At 42.4% G+C, this 22,160-nt stretch overlaps 1 protein-coding gene across 1 annotated transcript in view; it reads right to left on the bottom strand.

The window, feature by feature from the left end:
- Window positions 1-22,160, bottom strand: part of LOC126176117 (mRNA decay activator protein ZFP36L3-like) — an 89,491-nt gene that overhangs the window by 28,829 nt on the left and 38,502 nt on the right. Inside the window, exon 4 of the mRNA XM_049923254.1 lies at window positions 6,120-6,353. Within this exon, the coding sequence (XP_049779211.1) occupies window positions 6,120-6,353 (234 nt within the window). The remainder of the gene's footprint in view (window positions 1-6,119; window positions 6,354-22,160) is intronic.

Raw genomic sequence — 22,160 nt, 5'->3', positions numbered from 1 at the left:
GAATAAAACATTCTCTTTTACGAAACTCCTACCACCATGTAACATTGTGACACTGGTAGGGAACACACACACATACTACTGTGAATACAAGGAGTTATGCGAATCACTGCTAGATGGTTCTCGCGGTTCTTTTCACAGCAGTGGTGAGTTTAATTCATCTTAGTTCAGCCAAGATGCATGAAATATTTTGCAATTGTGTACTCGAACTTTCCTCGTAAGTCAGTCTATTAGTGAGAACCGTATCAAAATCCCTATAATAGTTCTTGAGATTAGCCCAAACAAACAAACAGATAGAACTGTGGGAAAGGACTTCATTTTTTATATATGTAGGAGAGAAACAGAAGACAGATAGAAAGGTAAAATACGATTAAAAGATGGGTCTGATCAAGAGTTTTAAATAGTAACTGTATTGGACCTACCTGTAGTTCAAAACAGATGTATTGTCTGAAAATAGAAACAAAAGTATTAAAATTGTTAAATTTGATCCACACTAAGATTTTATTTAGTGTCAATAACAGATGCTATGCCAAAGAGCATACATTCCATCAGAAACAAATTTATATTAGATAAATTACTTTCAAAACTTGGAAATTAATCAAAACACCATTACATAACTCGACATCCAGAGTGGGGACCAAGAACTTGCGAACGTACAAAAAATAGCATCACTACATGGAGCCTAAGTAATTCTTAACAAAAAAAATAGATTCCCAGCATGAAGATAACGACATACATCACTATGAAGACTCGTATCCATATCACAGTTTTTTAATATCTTCATATATTTTGTTCCTTTGACACATTCCTTTCCGAGTTTCCCATATTAAAAGGTCACAAATTCGTAACACAAATAGTTGAAAAAATTGAGATACAATCATCACGTGTGTATTGTTTTTGGCTGTACATCTGCTAATAAGTAGTGTTTCAATTGTGATTTCCTGTATTTGTCTTGAAGAAATATGACATCACTGTGTTCACGTACATGCTTCCTGATTTTGTGACATACTTGTTACACTAGTAGGTATTACACTAGTAGGTAGTAGGAGCGATAACCTAAGTGATTAATGAGCGGAATGGCCTTTTAGCATTATCTTAGTATTTCAAATTCTGAAAGCCAATGTCTGACAATTTCATACCACAGAAAAATATTCATATAAAACCTACACAGCTTGTCTCAGCAGTATTCATTAATAAAATTAGGAATAATGTGGTTTCTATGTAAAAAAAGATAGCTTATTACATTCCATGCTAACGTCGTTCCTTCTCATACATATATCTATTGATCATAATTCACTTATGAACTACATATGGTGCCTCTTCACTGTCATACGTAAATAATGTGTCTATTTTGGCTATTAGTCCAGACAAGTCGATAATTTTGCTTACCTATAAAACTAACCACATGAGAATTGCACTGAGATAGTAACAACTACAATTATAATTAAGGCACTGAACAACCATTAAAGATAGATACAGTAATTATTAGTGAAACCAACATTTCATTATCGATGGTAAAAAATTATAAAAGGCACACTAGCCAACAATTTCAAAATGACAATTTTAAAAACTCTTTATCTGCCCCAACATAATTTAAATTTCAAAACCCCGAGATGACAACATCTAATATACAATAACTGAAACAAGAAAAAAGAACACTCTTAATATATGAGCCTGCAAAGGATTTACTAATGTCCAGTACGAACACCTATGACTACAGCCTTGAACTAAGGCTAACACACTTAGTAGTAGGCATAGCTCACACGCAGTGTAAGCACAACCACTGACAACTGACGATCAATAGATTTTCTACTGGCAGTAAAACATTTTTTAACACATCAACTGTAATTAATTCACCATGGCGCGCGCCTGCAAGCTTTATTCTGTATCAGTACTTGCACAAAGAAATGCAATGGCCTGGTAAACAAATCTTGGACCGTTGTGGCAAATCAAAATAATATGTGGCCCGAGAGTTCCTTAAACACAAATCATAAAACTAAAACCCTAGGCAGTATAAACTTCTTATTTAGTCGTTTCGCTGCACTCTCAATATTAAATTCTTTGTTAGGACAGGGCAGTCAAATTGAGTCTTATATTTAGCAAGCACATAGGTAGTGAGCAGAAAAAACACGCCAATTCAGTTCACGAAGATTTTGAGTGAATTTCATATCTTATCATAAATGTTTCTTACTGGCAATTTATTTACTATCGAACAGCTGCAGCAAAGTTCCGTGGACAACATCTTGGTCTGATACTTCAACAACGAATTACGCTATACATATGTTTCAAGACAGATAATTGTAAATGCCATTTTGCTGATACCGATGCAATCGAAATAACAGTGTACGAGTGACACAACATGACCGAATAAAAGGCTTCGCAAGTGTCTTGTGTGGAGTGTGGCACTTCATGGAACAGAAACATGGACGCTGAGCTGAGAGGCTGAAAAAGGGCTAGAGGCATTTTAGATGTGGATGTGGAGGGGAATAGAGAGGATGAGCTGAATGGAAAGAGCAAGTAAGGAACGAGATTTGGAAATGGTTGGCGAGAGAAGACTTGTAACTATCAATGTTCTCATGTGTTGTCCTTTGGCATAGTTGTTGTAAACTGGACTGGTTTCCTATTATTAGCTTACGTATATGTCTGTGTTGTGAGCCTGAATTATAAACTCATACGTTTACATAAACCCTGTCTGATATAAAGAGTCGCAAAATCCAGCTGAAACTATGTTTAAAATAACTTTCACCAAAAATAACAGAAAATGTCAACTTATATGCTAAATATGCTATTCTGAGAAACTCTGTATTGTGCAGTACAGTAAACAGTGCTACAATGTGTAGTTTGCAGTTCCAAGAGGCAAACATAACTAAATGAAAATCCTACATTAAGTTACAAAACGAATTATGAAAGAATATCTGTCCAAAGTTCTATTAAAATGACCTGTAACTTTATGTCTGCAAACTGAGTAAACAAAATACCAAATCGTGGTTGATGCACAAGCGAATGTAACACTGTGTCGCAAGAATAAGACTCTCTGAGTAGGAAATGATATCTGTACTGATCTTTCCCTAAATTGAACCTAAATTCAATCGTAAATCATACATTGCAGAGCATAACTGTGAATCAGTTATCATTTACATTTAGTGACAGTACCTCCCGCAAGCTTACGTGTAGTTACTGTGTTACTGGTTGTTACTTGATTTCACAATTTTACATCTCCAATTGCATGTCTTCAAGTTACTTCATACGTTACTAGAATGTATAGTATTAAAGGTTTAATGTATGGAAGTGTTATGTTTTGCAACAGCAAATAATTTATTTACCTCATACACATGAATATAAGCTCACATTACATTTCAGCATGTGCGTCTGGGGCTGAGGTATTAACTGAGTGAGGTCAACTGTTCCAACAGTATTAACTGTCACGCAGAACACACCCATCAGCCGTGATAGGCAGCCTTGGCAGCCAACAGCGCAGCCGAAGGGGCAGCGTAGGCAGCCGGCGCCACAGCAGCCACTGCAGGAGCGGCGACGACCGCGGGCGCGGCGTAGGCGCCGTAGGCGGCGGCAGAGGCGGCGGCGAGGGCGGCGCCGTTGATGGCGGCGTCGCGGGCCCTGGTCTGGGCGACGGCTGTGAGGTGGGCGGCCCTGGCTGTAGCCACGTCAGCAGTGTCTAGGTTGTAGCCGCCAGGGCCAACGACGATGTTGGCTGGACCGTAGGCTGCGAGGCCTGGGTGGATACCACCCAGAAGTACTGGTGCGGGCTGGACAGCAGCAGCAATGCCGGTGGCGGCAGCGACGGCGGGGGCGGCGACGCCGGCTCCCAGGTAGCCGGGCTTGGCCAGGGCCACGGCGAGCACAGCACTCAGGACGATCTGGGAAAATGTTTTAGTGTACTTGGAAGTGACTACATTGAGGTTTTCCTTCTGTCCTATTCCGTCGTAGGGACGAGTATGTTACATACCTATTGTACATTTGGATAGTGTAGCTACAAATGGATGTTAAATGCCGTCTTCTTAGAAATATAAAATATTGAAAAAATCGCTTACCAATTCACAAATACAGCTTCTAACAGTTAAAAGTGAGAACATATTGCACATAAGGTTTAGTAAAACCAGAGATGCATTATGGGTTAAAAGGTCTCATTTTGAAAAGTGAGTTTTATTTCGTCATTTCGACAGTGGTTACTAACTTACACTGAAATTTTTTGTGACAGAGTTGTTACATACTACTGAACACAAATTACTGCTGAACGGCGTCTTTCTTATTTAACCTTTTACACAATTATCCGCAGCTTTAGACTCCTCTCTGCCAGATGCCCTGTATCTAGTTGTTTAAATATTTATTTCCTCTTACTGTAGGTAGCGTGAGGCTGGTGTATTGATGTGTACAATGAATCTGGCCAGTTTCCACTTGCATGCAAGTGACATAAACTTTGTAGCTTTCTCAACCTGGATATACTAATCCAATTATCTTGTATTGTATTCTATGGAGCTGGGGACCTAGAAACGACAGAGAAGCCTCGTCCCCACCGTAGCCCTCAGTGGTTCGTAACCCAACAACAGGCTAGAGCAGTCCACCTACCCCACCGCCGCCTCACAACAAACCCAGGGTTATTGTGCGATTCGGCCCCCAGTGGACACTCGGGAACGTCTCACACCAGACGAGTGTAATCCCAAATGTTTGCATGGTGGAGTAATCATAGTGTACGGGCACCTGGAGACCGTGTTTGCGCAGCAATCGCCGACATCATATAACTGAGGAGGAATAAGTGGAACCAGCCCGCATTCGCCGAGGCAGATGGAAAACAGCCTTAAAAACCATCCACAGGCTGGCCGGCACACCGCACCTCGACACTAATCCGCAGAGCGGATGCGTGTCGGGGACTGGCACGCCTTCCCATCCAGAAAGCACTGCGTTAGACCGCACGGCTAACCGGGCGGTCCCAATCTAGTTACCTTACTTGATTCAAAAACCTTCCGAAAATAATTTCACCAACCTCCACAGTTTTGATTACAATCGAAGACTATATACGGCAGACTCCTCCAGAATATTGACGTATGAGTCCTCAGTCAAGTGTGAGTGTCGAAATATGACTCCTCTCATTTGAAAATGCTGCACACTGAAACTCATCTGAATTAACGTGGAGATGGAAGAGAGCTGAGATGTAAACTTGCAGTTTTGCTACATTCTGCTGAAGGTACTGACTGTCCTGTCAACATACAAACTGCAAGCGTACTTGAAGCAGCTACAACAGCTGTAGACTGTAGTGTTGCACTGTACTGTTTGGTATTTCACCACCGAGTAACTTCGACTGATACTATCTTATGGGTCACTGTATATATTTTTCTAACGTGGAAATAACAGCTGTACGTAATCGTAAATCTCTTTTAAATCGGTTGACATTGCTTTCGGGCCTCCACAAGGAAGTAGTTGTTTACATAACACGATATTTGTAATGCATTCCTTGCCGTCATCTTCATGTGATACCTGTCGAATGGGCGTTTTAAATACATAGTACCTTCATTGTACTCTTATCGCCCTCCATTACTTCGCTCATCATTGTACATTTGAAAGCAGATACATATTACGTAACTAAGTTTCTCTGCAGAATTCGTATAATAGAAGCAGCGGTCACAAAGTCATACGAAAAGGTACTTGGGAAGCAACATTAAGCAATACGCGTCAACAGTATAGGCCTTTCAGCCTCCTACGAAAGTCGGTTGGAGTTTCCTAACACTACCATTACGAACCAAAATCTTTCTCTTTCTGCAGTTGCAATGCAACATTTCATTATACCTAACAATCTGGTGTGTCTGTTCTTAACCTGGGCGAGTTACTAAATCGTACAAGTGACTATAGCGTTTTAATAACCGATATGTAGTGCTCGCTTATTGTACTAACGGTACCGACTCACAAAGCTATTACCATGAATAAGAGGCAAGATTCAGTCTGAAATCTGTATGTTCATTGGGAGCAGGTGTATGACACTTGAGAACACAAACGGTCAGTGTCATTAATATTCTGAATTCAGTCAATCCTCTTCATTAACAGAGTCGACACTGGACTCTGGTCGTAAAGTCAAAATGAAAAAAGACAGAGCGTTTCCATGGGAAACTCACCAAGCACTTCATGGTGTCGGTGGTAAGCGTCTGCTGCTGTCTGCTGCTGTCTGCACTGCTGCAGTGTACATCAGCGCAGCAGAAGACCAGCTTATATACTGGTGGCTTGCAGTGCGTCGGCCTCTGGCACGTGAAAGTGCCGCAGCCGTCCTTCCGCCGCGTCCCCACTGGGCGTGGACGTCCAGTGCCGACATCAGGGTCAGCTGATGTCCGTTTTATCGCTGACACTGTCTTCTGACGAACCAAATCAACACATTCTTCTCGAACCGACAGGCGTGGTATACATATACATTTGAATAAGCATCTAGTTCGCACAAGACACATCATTTAATTGTGTACATCTGACCAAATTTCTGCGTGGGCTGACATACACTGAACAGCCAAAACATCATGACCATCTTCTTAACGAGAAGACCACTGAACTTTTTAGGCATGTCTTGACTTCCACGTATTTTCTTTTTAATGGAGAATACTACGAACAAACGGAGAGAGTCGCCATGGGTAGTCCACTCTCACCGGTGGTAGCGAATTTGTACATGGAGAACTTCGAGGAGGAAGCCCTGTCGTCATCCGAATAGAAACCTACTTGCTTTTTCCTTTACGTGGACGACACGTTCGTCATCTGGCCACATGGTATGGATAAACTCCTTGACTTCCTTACACATCTAAACTCCATACACCGCAACATCAGATTCACTATGGAGACTGAAACGGAGGGTAAATTACCTTTCCTTGACGTCTTGGTCGAGAGAAGGGCTGACGGCACCCTAGGTCATGGGGTTTATCGGAAGACAACGCACACTGATCTGTATTTTCACTTTCACGCAGACAGCTGCCACCACCCTTCACAGAAGAATGGGGTACTTAAAACTCTAGTACATAGGGCGCGCACTATCTCTGACGCAGAGAGTCTACCCCAGGAATTGGAACATCTGAGAACTGTATTTCGAAAAAGGGGTACTCAGTGTGGCAGATTCAACGTGCTCTCCGCCCAAACCACTACAGTACAACAGATGGATGAAATCACGAGGGAGGAGGTAGACACAGCGTTTACTCCATATACAGGCGCACTCTCGGGGAAAATCGCCCGCATTTTGAAGAAACACCGGGTCGGAACTGTGTTTTGTCCTCCGAATAAAACTCGTGCACTGGTGGGGAGCGCCAAAGATGACCTCGATTTGAGGAAGGCCGGCGTGTCAATGTGGCAAGTCGTATATTGGTCAGACGATGCGTACCGTCGAGGATCGATGCCGTGAAAACCAGAGGCACACTCGACTGATGTATCCGAGCAAGTCGGCGGTCGCTGAACATTGTTTGTCGGAAAATCACGCTATAGAGTATGAGAGCACGAGGATTCTGGTACAGACGTCGAGATACTGGGACAGCGTTGCTAGAGAGGCCATCGAAATTCGCACCAATGACGACCTCATAAACCGTGACTGTAGCTATAATCTTAGCAAGGATTGGGAACCAGCGATTGGGTTAATTAAGAGTAAATCGAGCAAACGTATAGTTGTGACGACCACGGCGGACAGAGCCATCACACCGACGTCATCTCAGACGCCGTCGCAATCTGTTCCACCGTGCGACCGTGGCGCGGGGCGCGGACAGCGGAGGGAGCGCGCCGCGGGCGGAGGGTATTTAAATCGGCCGCCGCCGCGACCGAACCCAGTACCCTCTGAGCAGCCATAGCGTACGAATCTCCATGCCGGAACGTTCACAGGGGCTCAGTCCGTCAGTTCACTTGATGATGGCGACATGTATGATCGCCGAAATATTGTGCCCGTTGGACAATGTAGAACGGCAGTACATCCGTGGATATTTTTATCATCTTCTTAAGAGCTTCTGTGTCCACTTTTGGAAAGCAATGCAGCAGCGTGACATTGATTCGACCTCGGTAGATTTCCAGGGGTATAAGGCATCAAACGTCTACGTACGGGTCATACAAGCGCCTTACGTTATGGTTCGATGGTCTGTGGACACGGACCTGGTATCCAAAATCATCCTGTATGCGATCCATTATGTTCAGAAAGAACAAATTTCGTGATCAAAAAATCGTGATTCTGATTCTACTGTAGCAGGCTTCAGGCCATAAGACGGGGATAATCATATTGCTGGACAGTGCCATCGCTAATGAGGAAGACATCAAACATGAAGCGATGCAAGTGATCCGCAGTAACTTTCGCATAGTCTATAGCTGTGATTGGGTTGATTACTACCAGAGGTCCAATAAAATCCCAGGTGAATGTCTGTGCCTTCATCGACCTGCATTCGTGGAGACGTGCGCGTTTTGATCGTCGAGCTGGTATACCAAGTAGTTCACCGTTTCCTAGATACTCATTTCCTGGTGCCTGGCCTTTGCCAAAGTAGCTTATGTCATTTGATTTACACATTGCAGCCCATATCGTAGCTAGAGTGGCTCCATAGTTGTCTATGCGCCTCTTATATACACTACTTTCCATTAAAATTGCTACACCACGAACATGACGTGCTACAGACGCGAAATGTAACCGACAGGAAGAAGATGCTGAGATATGCAAATGATTAGCTTTTCAGAGCATTCACACAAGGTTGGCGCTGGTGGCGACACCTAAAACGTGCAGAGATGAGGAAAGTTTCCAACCGATTTCTCATACATAAACAGCAGTTGACCGGCGTTGCCTGGTGAAACGTTGTTGTGATGCCTCGTGTAAGGAGGAGAAATGCGTACCATCACGTTTCCGACTTTGATAAAGGTCGGATTGTAGCCTATAGCGAATGCGGTTTATCGTATCGCGACATTGATGCTCACGTTGGTCGAGATCCAATGACTGTTAGCAGAATATGTAATCGGTGGGTTCAGGAGGGTAATACGGAACGCCGTGCTGGATCCCAACGGCCTTGTATCACTAGCAGTCGAGATGACAGGCACTTTATGCGCATGGCTGGAACTGATCGTGCAGCCACGTCTAGATTCCTGAGTCAACAGATAGGAACTTTTGCAAGACAACAACCGTCTACACGATAAGTTCGTTGACGTTTGCAGCAGCATGGAAAAAATGGCTCTGAGCACTATGGGACTGAACATCTGAGGTCATGAGTCCCCTAGAACTTGGAACTACTTAGACCTAACTAACCTAAGGACATCACACACATCCATGCCCGAGGCAGTATTCGAACCTGCGACCGTAGCGGTCGCGCAGCTCCAGACTGTAGCGCCTAGAACCGCTCGGCCACGGCAGCATGGATTATCAGCTCGGAGACCATGGCTGCGGTTACCCTTGACGCTGCATCACAGAGATGGTGTACTCAACGACGAGCCTGGGTACACGAATGGCAAAACGTCAGTTTTTCGGATGAATCCAGGTTCCGTTTACAGCGTCATGATGGTCCCATCCGTGTTTGGCGACATCGCGGTGAACGCACATATGAAGCGTGTATTCGTCATCGCCATACTGGCGTATCACCCGGCGTGGTGGTATGGGGTGCCACTGGTGACACGTCTCGGTCACCTCTTGTTCGGATTGACAGCATTTTGAACAGTGGACGTTACATTTCAGATGTGTTACGACAAGTGGCTCTACCCTTCATTCGATCCCTGCTAAAACCTACATTTCAGCAGGATAATGCACGACGGCATGTTGCAGGACCTGTACGGGCCTTTCTGGATACAGAAAATGTTCGACTGCTACCCTGGCCAGCACATTCTCCAGATCTCTCACCAATTGGAAACGTCTGGTCAGTGGTGGGCGAGCAGCTGGCTCGTCACAATACGCCAGTCACTACTCTTGATGAACTGTGGTATCGTGTTGAAGCTGCATGGGCAGCTGTACCTGTACACTCCATCCAAGCTCTGTTTGACTCAATGCCCAGGCGTATCAAGGCCGTTATTACGGCCAGAGGTGGTAGTTTTGGGTACTGATTTCTCAGGATTTATGCACCCAAATTGCGTGAAAATGTAATCACATGTCAGTTCTAGTATAATATATTTGTGCAATGAATACCCGTTTATTATCTGCATTTCTTATTGGTGTAGCAATTTTAATGGCCAGTAGTGTATTTTCCTTACCATGCTACCTGCCTGCTACTACCACCAAACTGTTTTTTACCTCATGGTGTGCAATAGTCGTAATACTGTTGCTCATCCTCGTATAAATTTCCATAATGCGTGGTATTTGTGACACGGAGAGTATGCACCGCCTAACAGTTTACAAAGCTGCTAATAGTACAGTAGTGACAACAGCAAACCCTGTGGGTCCCCCGTTGTATTGCAACACCCGTCTGTGTTTGTGGGATGTGTCCTGAAATTTACGCGTACCAATTTTGACCACAAGAAGTTATTTTGTGTTAATAGGATAAGAGGGTTTACGTAAGCCGAACATCGACTCATGTCTCCAATAAAATCTCTTAGAATCTACAGAAAATTCTTATTGCCAAATGGATAGAAATTTTACGACATACAAACCCATGGATGCTTACCAGCTAAACCCTTGAGTCATCTGCTTATTATCAAGTGCTCTCATTACCCCATGTCTTAAACAACTCTACTACTTTCAACACAGTATTATACAGCCAACCGGTTCCCATAACTGGTAGGTACATCGACCTAAGTTTCGACAGCTACTAGGGGTGTCTTCATCGGAATGAAATTTTGATAAATCGTAAAATTACATTGCTAAAAAGCAAGGTCAGAATTTAGAGCAGTTATGCTCAAGTCGGAAGTGAAATAAAACGTTCTAGCCATGTGGATTATTTCGCTTTTGACTTGCGCATAGCTGCTCTAGCAATGTAATTTCACGATTTAACAACTGTTCATTCTGATGGAAACTCCCCTAGTATGTTCCAAAATCTAGGTCAGTGTACCTACCAGTAATGTACAACCGGTTGGCTGTATCATCCTATGCTGAAACTACTGTACGTTGCTGAGTAACAGCCATGTTTAAAACTGTTTCCATACTGCATTCATCAGCACTATACGTAACTGGAAATGTGTAATATTCCTTAATCCTCAGCAACTGAGGTACGAGTACGTCTACAGGAATGATTGTAACAGCTCTTGGGATTAACTAATCCTTTATCACCATCGTCTATTTATTATTACACTGCTGCTGATAAATACTGGAGTTATATAGTACCAATTAATATATTCAAAATACTGTGAAAGCGATTCACTTAAGAATTTATTTTCTACTTATATGTCTGTAAAGTGTGAAATTACTGTAACTGTCTATTCACAAGGTTTCATTAAGGGGAGGTTTACTATCTTTTGGTCCAAAATATCGATTTCTTTTAATTGCATATTTGGATCCATAAAACTGTTTACAATCCACCCCTGAAACGGCTTTTCCTGATACGGAACGGAAATGTTTGTTATTCGTGGTTGAACAAAACAATGCACCTGCCTGAAACCGGCCTTTTTCACGCATCAGTTTTAATCTGGAATTTCGACTTTGTAGCCACGAAAAATTATTCTATGTGCTTGCCCATGACTAACACTGATAAAGTGATCAAGGAGCTTCCAATTCGGTGGAACAGATGAAGGCAATTTGAGCAACGTATTTCCACAAGTGTTCGACGGATGACCAACCGCAACACCACAATTGGGCGGCTGGGGAAGTTAGTTGGTGCAAGTGGCGCATTGCAAAGGCTGGTTCAAATGGCCCTGAGCACTATGGGACTTAACATCGGAGGTCATCAGTCCCCTAGAACTAACCTAAGGACGTCACACACATCCATGCCCGAGGCAGGATTCGAACCTGCGACCGTAGCGGTCGCGCGGTTCCAGACTGTAGCGCCTAGAACCGCTCGGCCACCCCGGCCGGCTTGTAGAGGCTACCGGACATCTGGACGAATAGTAACAGGAGCCGCTCTCCAAATAAGTTCAAAAAGTGATTCATCCGATCTACGAGGCCCTTTCGGAGGACAAGTTACTGTACCGGTGCTTGGGAGGAAACACACAAAATTCAAATGAAAGTTTGAACGCGTGTGTTTGGAAGTTAGCCCCCAAGCGTTTACATTCTGGTGCGAAGACTGTGGGGATTGCGACTTTCCTGGCAGTGAGCAGCTTCAACGAAGGGTATTCAGCAATGGACTTCACCCCATTCGAAGCAGTTCTCCAAGTATTCGGACGACCACCGGATTCAAGCGGGCGAAAACCGCTTGTCACCGGCCGTACGGGCGGCTCTGGAGCAGCGCAGGATGGCCCAGATCTAGCATAACACCCTCTATAAGGAAGAGGAGGGACTAGTTTATGGAATCGGAATAGCAGATTGAACGTAAGTTGCATAATGTTGCATTTATATTTAGTCAAAACTTAAAAGGCGTTTTTTCCGTAATGGCTTTTTTATCTCGCGGTATGGTAACTTCAACCCTACTGAACTGATTGGTATGATTCTTTGTTTCAGAAGAAAGACAACTAAATTTTCTAGAAGCTGTACCACTTTTATTCCGATCCATCAACTATAAATATGAAATAATTCAAAAGCTAAAACCGCTTAAACACTGTTTACTAGATGACCGGTTTCAACACATTAAAGGTGCCATCATCGGATCTTTGAAGATACAATATGACGTTTCAGGGAGGGATTACATGAGTTACACTATACACGTTACTATTAGTGTAACTCACATAAGCCCTCCATAAAACTTGTCATGTTATATCTTCACAGATCCGATGATGGCACCTTTAATGTATTGAAACCGGTCATCTAGTAACAGTGTTTAAGCGATCTTGGCTTTTGAATTATTTCGACAACAGAGTGATCGCCCCACAATACACTATGTGTTCACTGCAAAACTATAAATATTTTTACTTGTCTGACTAAGTCGAAAAATATATATAAAAAAACGTTAATTTGCTTCAAATGGCCGCCATTTTGTTTACTATCGTCCAAATAACTTAAGCAAGGTACAACTCCAAAGAATCTTATATTATTCGCTAACGTCAACTCAATTTTGATTTCAGAAGAGCCGGCTGACCTGTGACATACCACGCGTGGAGGTCTACATCGAAATTTTGTTTCGTTCCGACGGCACTTCCGCCTTTGCCCTTCGACATTTCCGCCGAAAAAAATACAGTTTGTAGAGGAAATATCAATAAACATTTTGACCAAATTTGACATTTATATCTAAAACATATCCTAAGAAAAAAATTCTCAAAAAACTTGTTTTTTCGGGCCAAATATAGTAAACCTTCGCTTAATTCACAACGTGCATTACGAAACTGGAAGGAGATACATATGACAACTTGTCTCAGTCACATATTACCTTGGGGTCCATTGTAGATTTAAACTTAATATCTCTTTGCTCGTTCTTGAAAAGCTGTTTGAAGGGCCGCTCTTAGGCTCAAATGGCTCTGAACACTATGGGACTTAACATCTGAGGTCATCAGTCTCCTAGAACTTAGAACTACTTAAACCTAACTAACATAAGGACATCACACACATCCCTGCCCGAGGCAGGATTCGAACCTGCGACCGTACCGTTCTTAGGGATGTCAATGATTCGACACAGAGTAATTACGTAGAAAGTATTCCCACTACTTTCCTCCTTATTTGTGGTCTATTAGGTCAATGATATATTGAAAGAAATACCGTAAGAAGTACCGAAATATAGAAGGATATGCACATAAAGAAACGTAAGAACTTAGTTAGTGCGTAATATATCCGCTGCAGCTAAAGAGAGACACACTGCAGACGCTGTAAGCAAATGTAGAACAAAAGGTATTACTAATATACGTTATAATGTGTTTACATTCGAAACTACACTGAAATAGCACAATGAAAGATGATTAAGAGACCCATAGTCAGACCTGGAACCGTGGCTCTCACTGACAATTCTCTCAGTGAGATAGATGTCGAGGCACAATGCCCAGCCTGCCTTCACACTTCCATAACGCTGGCAGTAACGGTCTCCTGCAGTCCAATCTTCAGCATTGAACCTGTTAAGAAACTCTAATAAGTTTCAAAGAATTTGCCGACGCAGAAGAACTGACACTACAAGTTGATGCAAGATTTGCGATATCATCAAACAACTACATATATCATATTCGAAAAGCCGCGTAAGATACAGTATATTCAAGAGGGAACGGTGAGAATTGAAGACCAAGAGGAGAGAGCTCGGATTAAAAAGAGCGTTAGGTAGAGATGTACTGATCAATCAGTATTTCAGTGACGAATTATAGCATACATAAGAAATTTTCAGATGTGGGATTGTAGCTTAAATTGGAGGTATATTAATAATAAGATTCGCTCATGATATTGCTGTACTCAAAGTGATGATGAATAACAGGAATATTTTACGGATTTATCAGAAGGCTAAGCAAAGAACACCGAATGAAAAGAAACTAAAAATGATAGTGAGTGACGGCTCTACTTCTACCCCGAGCTTTAAAAACCATATAATATTTATTAATTTCGGATGTGCTATCCTGGCAGTGGAACCTGATGCGCAGATAACTAACTACCATTCAGGATTCATCTATGTGAAAGGAAGTTCTGGGCACCATTGAATTCAGCTGATCGAAATATAGTTAATCAAATCAAATGGTTCAAATGGCTCTGAGCACTATGGGACTTAACATCTTAGGTCATCAGTCCCCTAGAACTTAGAACTACTTAAACCTAACTAACCTAAGGACATCACACAACACCCAGCCATCACGAGGCAGAGAAAATCCCTGACCCCGCCGGGAATCGAACCCGGGAACCCGGGCGTGGGAAGCGAGAACGCTACCACACAACCACGAGATGCGGGCTATAGTTAATCGAAAACGCATTTAAATATTGCTAGACGTTAATTAAGTACGCCTGATTTCAAAATATGTAACCGCCATCCATAAAAATAAGAGTCCAATGAATTGTTTATTGTCTTCAGGCATAAGCATAGTGTGGTGAGCCGCAGGGCCACTGAGGCTTCACTGACTCGCTGACATCATTGCCAGTGCCGCCCGTTCAAAAATGTTCTACCACGCACCGAACACGGAGTGCCTCTCATAGCTCAAGTCTTAAATGTAGCCTTTCTCACTACAAATACTTTACCAACAAAGCTATACCGCTTTTCAGACTGACAGAGGTGCCACGCACAAACTCTCTTCGTATAGTAATTCCCCCAATCCCCTCCCACCCCCTACCTCGTACACACACAGACACAGACAAACATGTGCGTCTCTGATTTTATACTTTTTAATCTCACACTTGTCCCCCAACTGTCATCGTCGTGATTCACCAGGCTCGATAAGTTCTCATCTTGCAACCAACAGATAATACGGTACCGAAACAAATATGTTTAATTTCTGAACAAATTAATAATTAACACTATATGTCATAAAAAGTGAATGAGTTACTATGATTTGTGGATTAAAGTACGAGTAGTTTTTAAGAATTGGCGTAGTCCTTCTGATTCTCACGCACCTGAAGATGTTCATGATATGTATTATTTCCATCTAATTTTGGTCCTTAATTACATAATTACATAGACATTTATGTTTCTTCTGATACCAAATTCTTTACTTCAATACTGTTACTGTGTATAACATCATGTTAATTTATGATTTCTGGAAAGTGTATGAATCCTCCTACTCTATGTTCATCATGCAGCAACCTTTGTGATATGCTTCCAGTAACAAAAACTGTCTGGGTTTCAATGACAGCAGAAGACTCATTGATGAGTTTCGTCTCTTAAAGACATCTTCAGAATTTGTTTAGGAACTTTTGGTAAAGCGTTAGATGTAAATAGCCAAAATTTTGCTATTTATTTTCGGCACTTAAGGCTCTATGTGAGTATAGCTGCATGCCTTCGCCGAAGATGGAAACTAAAATTTTGGCTGTTCATGAATAAAGCGTTACCCGTAATTCCTACATAAATTTTGATGATGACTTAAAAGCGATATGTGTAAAAAAAGCTTCTGCTGTCATTGCAAACCAGATTGTTTCTCTTACAGGAAATTTCTCAAAAGTGATTAGTGAAATATGGTAATTAATTGCAGTCTCCCACCATCCACACAAATATACGAATGATGTAAGTGAGTAGGATTATTTGCGGATAGCTCTCACCGAGATCTATCTGTTGGCATCTCCCTGAGAGCTGTACCAATTTTGTAAATTTCATAGAGTGGCAGCTTAACACAAGAGATGATCTTTTTGATTACCTGCAGCTCTGAAAGTGCTGGTCGTAATAAAAAGCCCCGATAACCATCAGTTCTATATGACTTTTATCTTTAATCTGCCGCTTTTGTGTATGAAAATTTTGATTACTTCGTGACGTATCTCGACTAACGTGAATAACATTAAATGCTACTCTGCCAGTTTTGCTGTCTGTTCCAGTTCAGCCGCTTCTCCATGCTGGGTCAGCTCGCACGTTCCGTAAGCGTCCTGAGAGTATGATAGCCCATCTCTTGAGGTGACGTGAGGCATCCCCTACCCAGGGTGCATACTTGTCTCCCTGCCAGCCGTCCGGCGCACACTGTCATCCTCAATAAACGAACGACCATGTGGCCACTAGCTGTCATTGCGCTGTCATACGAGTTGTACATTTTGATGCCTTGCCATGGTTTTTTTTTTTTTTTTTTTGCCTTGTTATGTCAGAACTGGATGAAAGGAACATCAGAAATGAGGTACGTCGCAGATTTAAATGGAAGTGGGTCCCTGTAGTTGATGAAATGAAGGAACTCCGTTGCCTTTCCAATAAAATAAAACTTCACGTAAAAAGCAAGGATGGCATGCAAAGCAAGTACCACAGGCACGGACTTGACCTTACTGAGCCGTGGGACGGCCCTCGGGTGCAAGACGCTATCGATTCCTCCTCTGGTTGAGGTTGGCACTATGTGCGATCGCGAGCGCCTCCTGTCGGAGCGGCTCCTAACGAGGCAGTGAGTGCGAGTAAGGAGAGTCTGGGGCGGACAGCAGGGGAGAACGGACATTGCGGCCGCACTCTGAGGAGACAAGATGTAACCTCCACCTCACTTATCGACCTTAATGACAGTGAAAAATTAAACTGCGTGTACCTAATGGAAATTTGGGAAAAGCAATCGTCACCGTAGTTAATCTGTCGGTAAAGAGGGAGGAAAGGGTTACATCTAAATGAAAGGAAAAATGCTAATGAAACAGGTGGAAATTAATTTTGAAAAGGGGTAAAGTTAATAAAGAAAGTAAATGTGCAGCCGTTACGTTAACAATTAACTAGCGGCAATTAGATATTTGAGATTTGGGGGAAATTACAGTCGCCAGTCCTAAGGACAATTACTATTGTAACTGAAAAAGAAAGGTTATTACACATACAATTAGCTCTAGAAACGTGGTAACTGAAGGTTGACACGTGCAGTGTGAAAACTGAAAGTTTGTCAGAAGTAATAAATTTCGCTACACTCTGACTTAATTTAGCAAAAGAATTAATAAAACCGTAAAATCGAAAGTTAATTTAGTCACTGAAGTTAATAGTGAGCTTTCTTTCTGAAGCACATCGAAATTCAGTAAAATACAGTTAGTCTTGGACTACCTCAACAATAATTTCAAAAGCTACTTGAATCTACGCAATTTAGAAATAAGGGATTTAACTTTGAACTTGAATTAAATGATTCTGAACAATTAACAGTAGTAAAATTTAGTACATACCAAGCTGAGCTGCAGTCACAGGTAAGCTAAAATACGGTAACAAAACTCGCACTCTTAATTTGTGCTTGTGTAATCTGAATATTGTAGCCAGCTATGAATACCTTAACTGAACTTTGAAATTAAAGCAGTGAAACCGAATGATGCTGGCGTTTGAATTTCAACGACACTCGGGTTCATTCCGGAAAAGGAAGGGACCCTGCTTGGTAATGCAATTGGGACAATGAGCAACAAACGTTCATGCTAAGTTGCTGTAATTTTGTGGTGCAACAATTTAAAAGTTTGAAAAGCTGAGGTCTGCCATACAGTTCTAAAACTTTACGTGCTTCCAGTCCTCCTTGTTGGCTGGTTGAAGGTTTGAAGCCGTCGATCGAGGAGGTGGCGACAGTCACTCATTGTCGGCCGTCGCTGTTGCTGAAGCTGGATGTTGGCGCGCTTTCATCTCGACACGGTCACCAGACGAAACGGGCTCTTGATGTGTGCCAGCTAATGCTTCCCGTCCGCGACACCACGTCAGAAACTATCATCGCAAGTCGAGCGCAGTTACATTCTGCCAAACCCCGAAAGCGCGGCAACTCGCGGGAGCTTCACACAACACACCTGCTCCACTGCGCCACCCCAGCCAGACTCTCTCTGCCCGCGCTCCACGCGATAGAGTTAACACTACCAAAGATCCTAAACACTTTGGTTCTCCACACGACCTATCGATGTATTCGTTCGATAGCATAGTTTTCCGTAGGCCAGACCCAGCGTATAAATACAAATAATATTCACAAAACAAACCAACATAAATGCATATATATATATATATATATATATATATATATATATATATATATATATATACAAACAGTAAAACAATTACAATATATAAAGAGACAGAAATGTCATATCTTGAGGTAACAAAACAAGAAAAAAATTATAGTACAATAGATGGAAATAGGAGGATATGCACATCCGGCGTTACAAAGAGAAGAGAAGACTTGTTGTGCACGGCCGAGAAGGGAGCGTTGAGGAAGGCGGCAGTCAGCATCGCTTTCCAGGGACAGAGTTGCGGCAGTCCAGCGAGCAGACAACAGCTCCGGGAGCAGTGCTCCGGTTTGTGGACGTGACGTGGGTCGTATTTTGGCGCAGTATAGTTTGCTTGGTACGTATCTGCTGCTCCCTTTATGTTCTGTCCTTATATGCATTGAAAAGGTTACGCTCCGGCTGGAACAGTGCTTTGTGCTTTACGTTCATGCACCCTGACTCATTTGTTTTGCTGCAGGCAGCTGTAATTTCAGAGATTTTTTTGTCGCGATTGTCTTAGCCCGGTGGTGCCTAGTATCCGAGAAAAAGACAGCTAACGTGTGACCTGTTTTGGGTTTTGGAGTCCTGTTTGGGCAACCTAGTTATCACGCACACCAGTGTATTGCTGCCGAGTGAGGTTAGACCTAATCTTGTGGAACTGAGCTTTCAGTGACTGGCTCGTCTGCAGATTAATTAATTTAACATTTGTGGTGTGTTTTTTGCTTTCAATCGTGAATTTCTTGTCATTTATTTGTGTATGTTTCGCTGTTAATGATAACTGTAAGATAGCAAGTTCTTGAAGGGCTTGCGTATCGTGACTGTATTTTTGGCAACTGTTTAATTTGATTTCTTGTTTATCGGTCTGGTGAAAACTCATGCCAAGTTTACTAATTTCCGCCTGTGGTCCGGAAGTTGGTTTGAAGGTAAATCAGTTGGTAAATCTTTACTGGACCTAACTGTTAACTGATCTTGCGTTGAACCAATGCCATTATTAAATCGTTTCTTGTGTGCTATAAATTGTATTACCATAGACAAGGAGACAGGGCACATTCTGTGGTCGAGGGGTAGGCACGGTTGCTGCTTTGCGCGTGGCGTCTTGTCGCTCGCTGTCATTTCCCGCGTTAGTACGGGCGGCGTGAGATTTGTTTGCTCGCCGTTGTATGGCCGCTAGTCAGCTGTGCCTGCTGCCGCTTCAGGGTGTGCCGTGTTTCGTAAGGCGTACGTGGACTTTCAGTCACCGTTACTCCTGTGTTGCTGTCGGTGGCTTACTGAAACATTAGTCTGTTTTAGCACGGTGGCCACTGGGCTGTGACGATGTCGGTTGATGACCAGCGTTGGGGCGGTCGTCCGCTCTGGGTGGCTTCGGTCGCTTGGGCTCGGCAGTTACCTTCTGGTTAAACAGATCAAGCATGTTTATTTGCTCTAAATTCCTGTGTAGTTTGTGAGAAAAGTTGTAACTCAGATTTTCATGATTTTACACAATTCAAGCATTTTGGTAAGGCATTTTCCTATGTTTTATTTAAATGAGAATTCTTTATTGGGGTTATTCACCTGTTGAAGCTTAACATAAAATTTGTAACTTAGCTTTCATGATTTTACTTAATTTAAGCATTCTTGTAAAGCAGTCCTTTATCTACGTTTTTTTGATTGGTAATTCTTTATTGGGGTTATTCACTGGTTGAAGGTTTACATAAGTTGTAACCAAGTTTATGTCCTTGCTTAATTGAGATTTGTTAAGAGCCTTTATTGCTGGAAGATCATTAAAGCTTGGGTGCTTTTAATTGTGAATACTGTTGTCTATGTTGTGGGCTACACTTCCACAGCCAAGCTGTCCTATCTACCAGTACACTTACCCTTACCATTGGTGTTTATAGTATGACGGGTAGCAGTCGAGAAGAGCAGTCAACAGATGAACAGAACATACGGTTTATCAGATACTGGAGAAGCAGAACAATACATTTGGCGTGGAAAAGTGTGATGCGGAATGAAGCCGGAATTTTCTAAGACGTAATTCGATCAGTAATGTGAGGATTCCGAAACACGTCGCCCATATGCCTGATTTAAGACTGTACAAGCTTTGCTGGGAGATAGCTCAAGACTGTTCTCGTGTATATGCGTAATAATGCCTGTGAGAGTTACAGTCAGTACACCGTGATGCAGTATCACTTCCTGGGGGTGCCTTTCTCTGCTACACAGCGTGGACATCGCACAACGGTCGTCTCAGTGCCAATCACCACGTGCTAACACCACGCAATACGTCATTGTACCTATTAACGTTCAATTTGTATCACTGTAGTAACTAATACCTGTAAAGCTGTCCAGAGACATTCATTAACACTCAGGGCATAGTATTAGTTTCTTTGATAAAATTATTCAAAAGCAATCTTGCTCGCAGCCAATGTTAACTTCTGGCCGGTTCGGCCTTCTAATTACGGGCCATCATTAGAGTTTTCCCTGTGATAACGAAAAGATCCAACGAATAAATTTCAAACTACCATCAGAAAATTGACGAGAATATTTGCACCGAGAGATAAAGTAAAACTAAGTCATGAATCCAGAACTGTCTTGACTTAGAGCACAAATTAAATGACATAAGCCTTCTTTACCAATATGCCCCTTGGCTGATAATATTGTCCTTCATCGTTGCTTAACAGTGAACTTAATGAGATTTTAAAAGAATTTCATATAGTTGAGAAGAATTATAGTATAAAAAACAGTTATGAGTTAGCAACAAGCATCTTTAACGTAGATATTCTACCAGGAGCTAGGTTTGCCTCACTAGATATAATTTTTTTTATACTAATACGTTATTGCAGGCACCAAGAGATGGCATTCATATACAACGATGCATTCAGTTTTATCTAGTGTTTATAAGACTGTAAATAACCGATTACTAATATAAATAAGTCAATATATATAATTTTCATACTGATGTGCCGTACATTTGGTTTCATTATGAATAAATAACACTAACTATAGAACTAACCATCTTATAGTGCTAATTATGTCATCCAAACTACAATCTGGACCTCAGTTAACGAATCACACTAGATAATCATGCATTTTATGAGGCTGGCTGTAACATAGATTATGAACCATAGAGGAATATAAGCTCATTTCTTGATTAGTTAAATTTGAAGGACAAATATTTAAGAATGAGGACTTAAAACGATATGTAAGTCAGACAGAGTTGCGAACTCGGGACCTTTGCCTTTCGCGAGCAAGTGCTCTACCAACTGAGCTACCGAAGCACGACTAACGCCCGCTACTCACAGCTTTACTTCTGCCAGTATCTCGTCTCCTACCTTACAAACTTTACAGAAGCTCTCCTGCGAAAGTTTGGAAGGTAGGAAACGAGATACTGGCAGAAGTAAAGCTGCGAGTACCGGGCGTGAGTCGTGCTTCGGTAGCTCAGTTGGTAGAGCACTTTCCCGCGAAAGGCAAAGGTCTCGAGTTCGAGTCTCGGTCGGGCACACAGTTTTAATCTGCCAGCAAGTTTCATATCAGCGAACACTCCGCTGCAGAGCGAAAATCTCATTCTGGGTATGTAAGTCGTCCCGCATCGTCTAAAGGTGATGGCTTAAGCTGTGGATCGCCCTCGCTCTACCCTATATAACGTGACTGGTTAGCCATCAGCATCGATTAGAGTGACTGAGGCATCCACAGC

Source organism: Schistocerca cancellata, chromosome 3 (assembly GCF_023864275.1).
Source record: "Schistocerca cancellata isolate TAMUIC-IGC-003103 chromosome 3, iqSchCanc2.1, whole genome shotgun sequence".
Classification (NCBI taxonomy): domain Eukaryota; kingdom Metazoa; phylum Arthropoda; class Insecta; order Orthoptera; family Acrididae; genus Schistocerca; species Schistocerca cancellata.
This window is presented reverse-complemented; position numbering and strand designations above follow the sequence as displayed.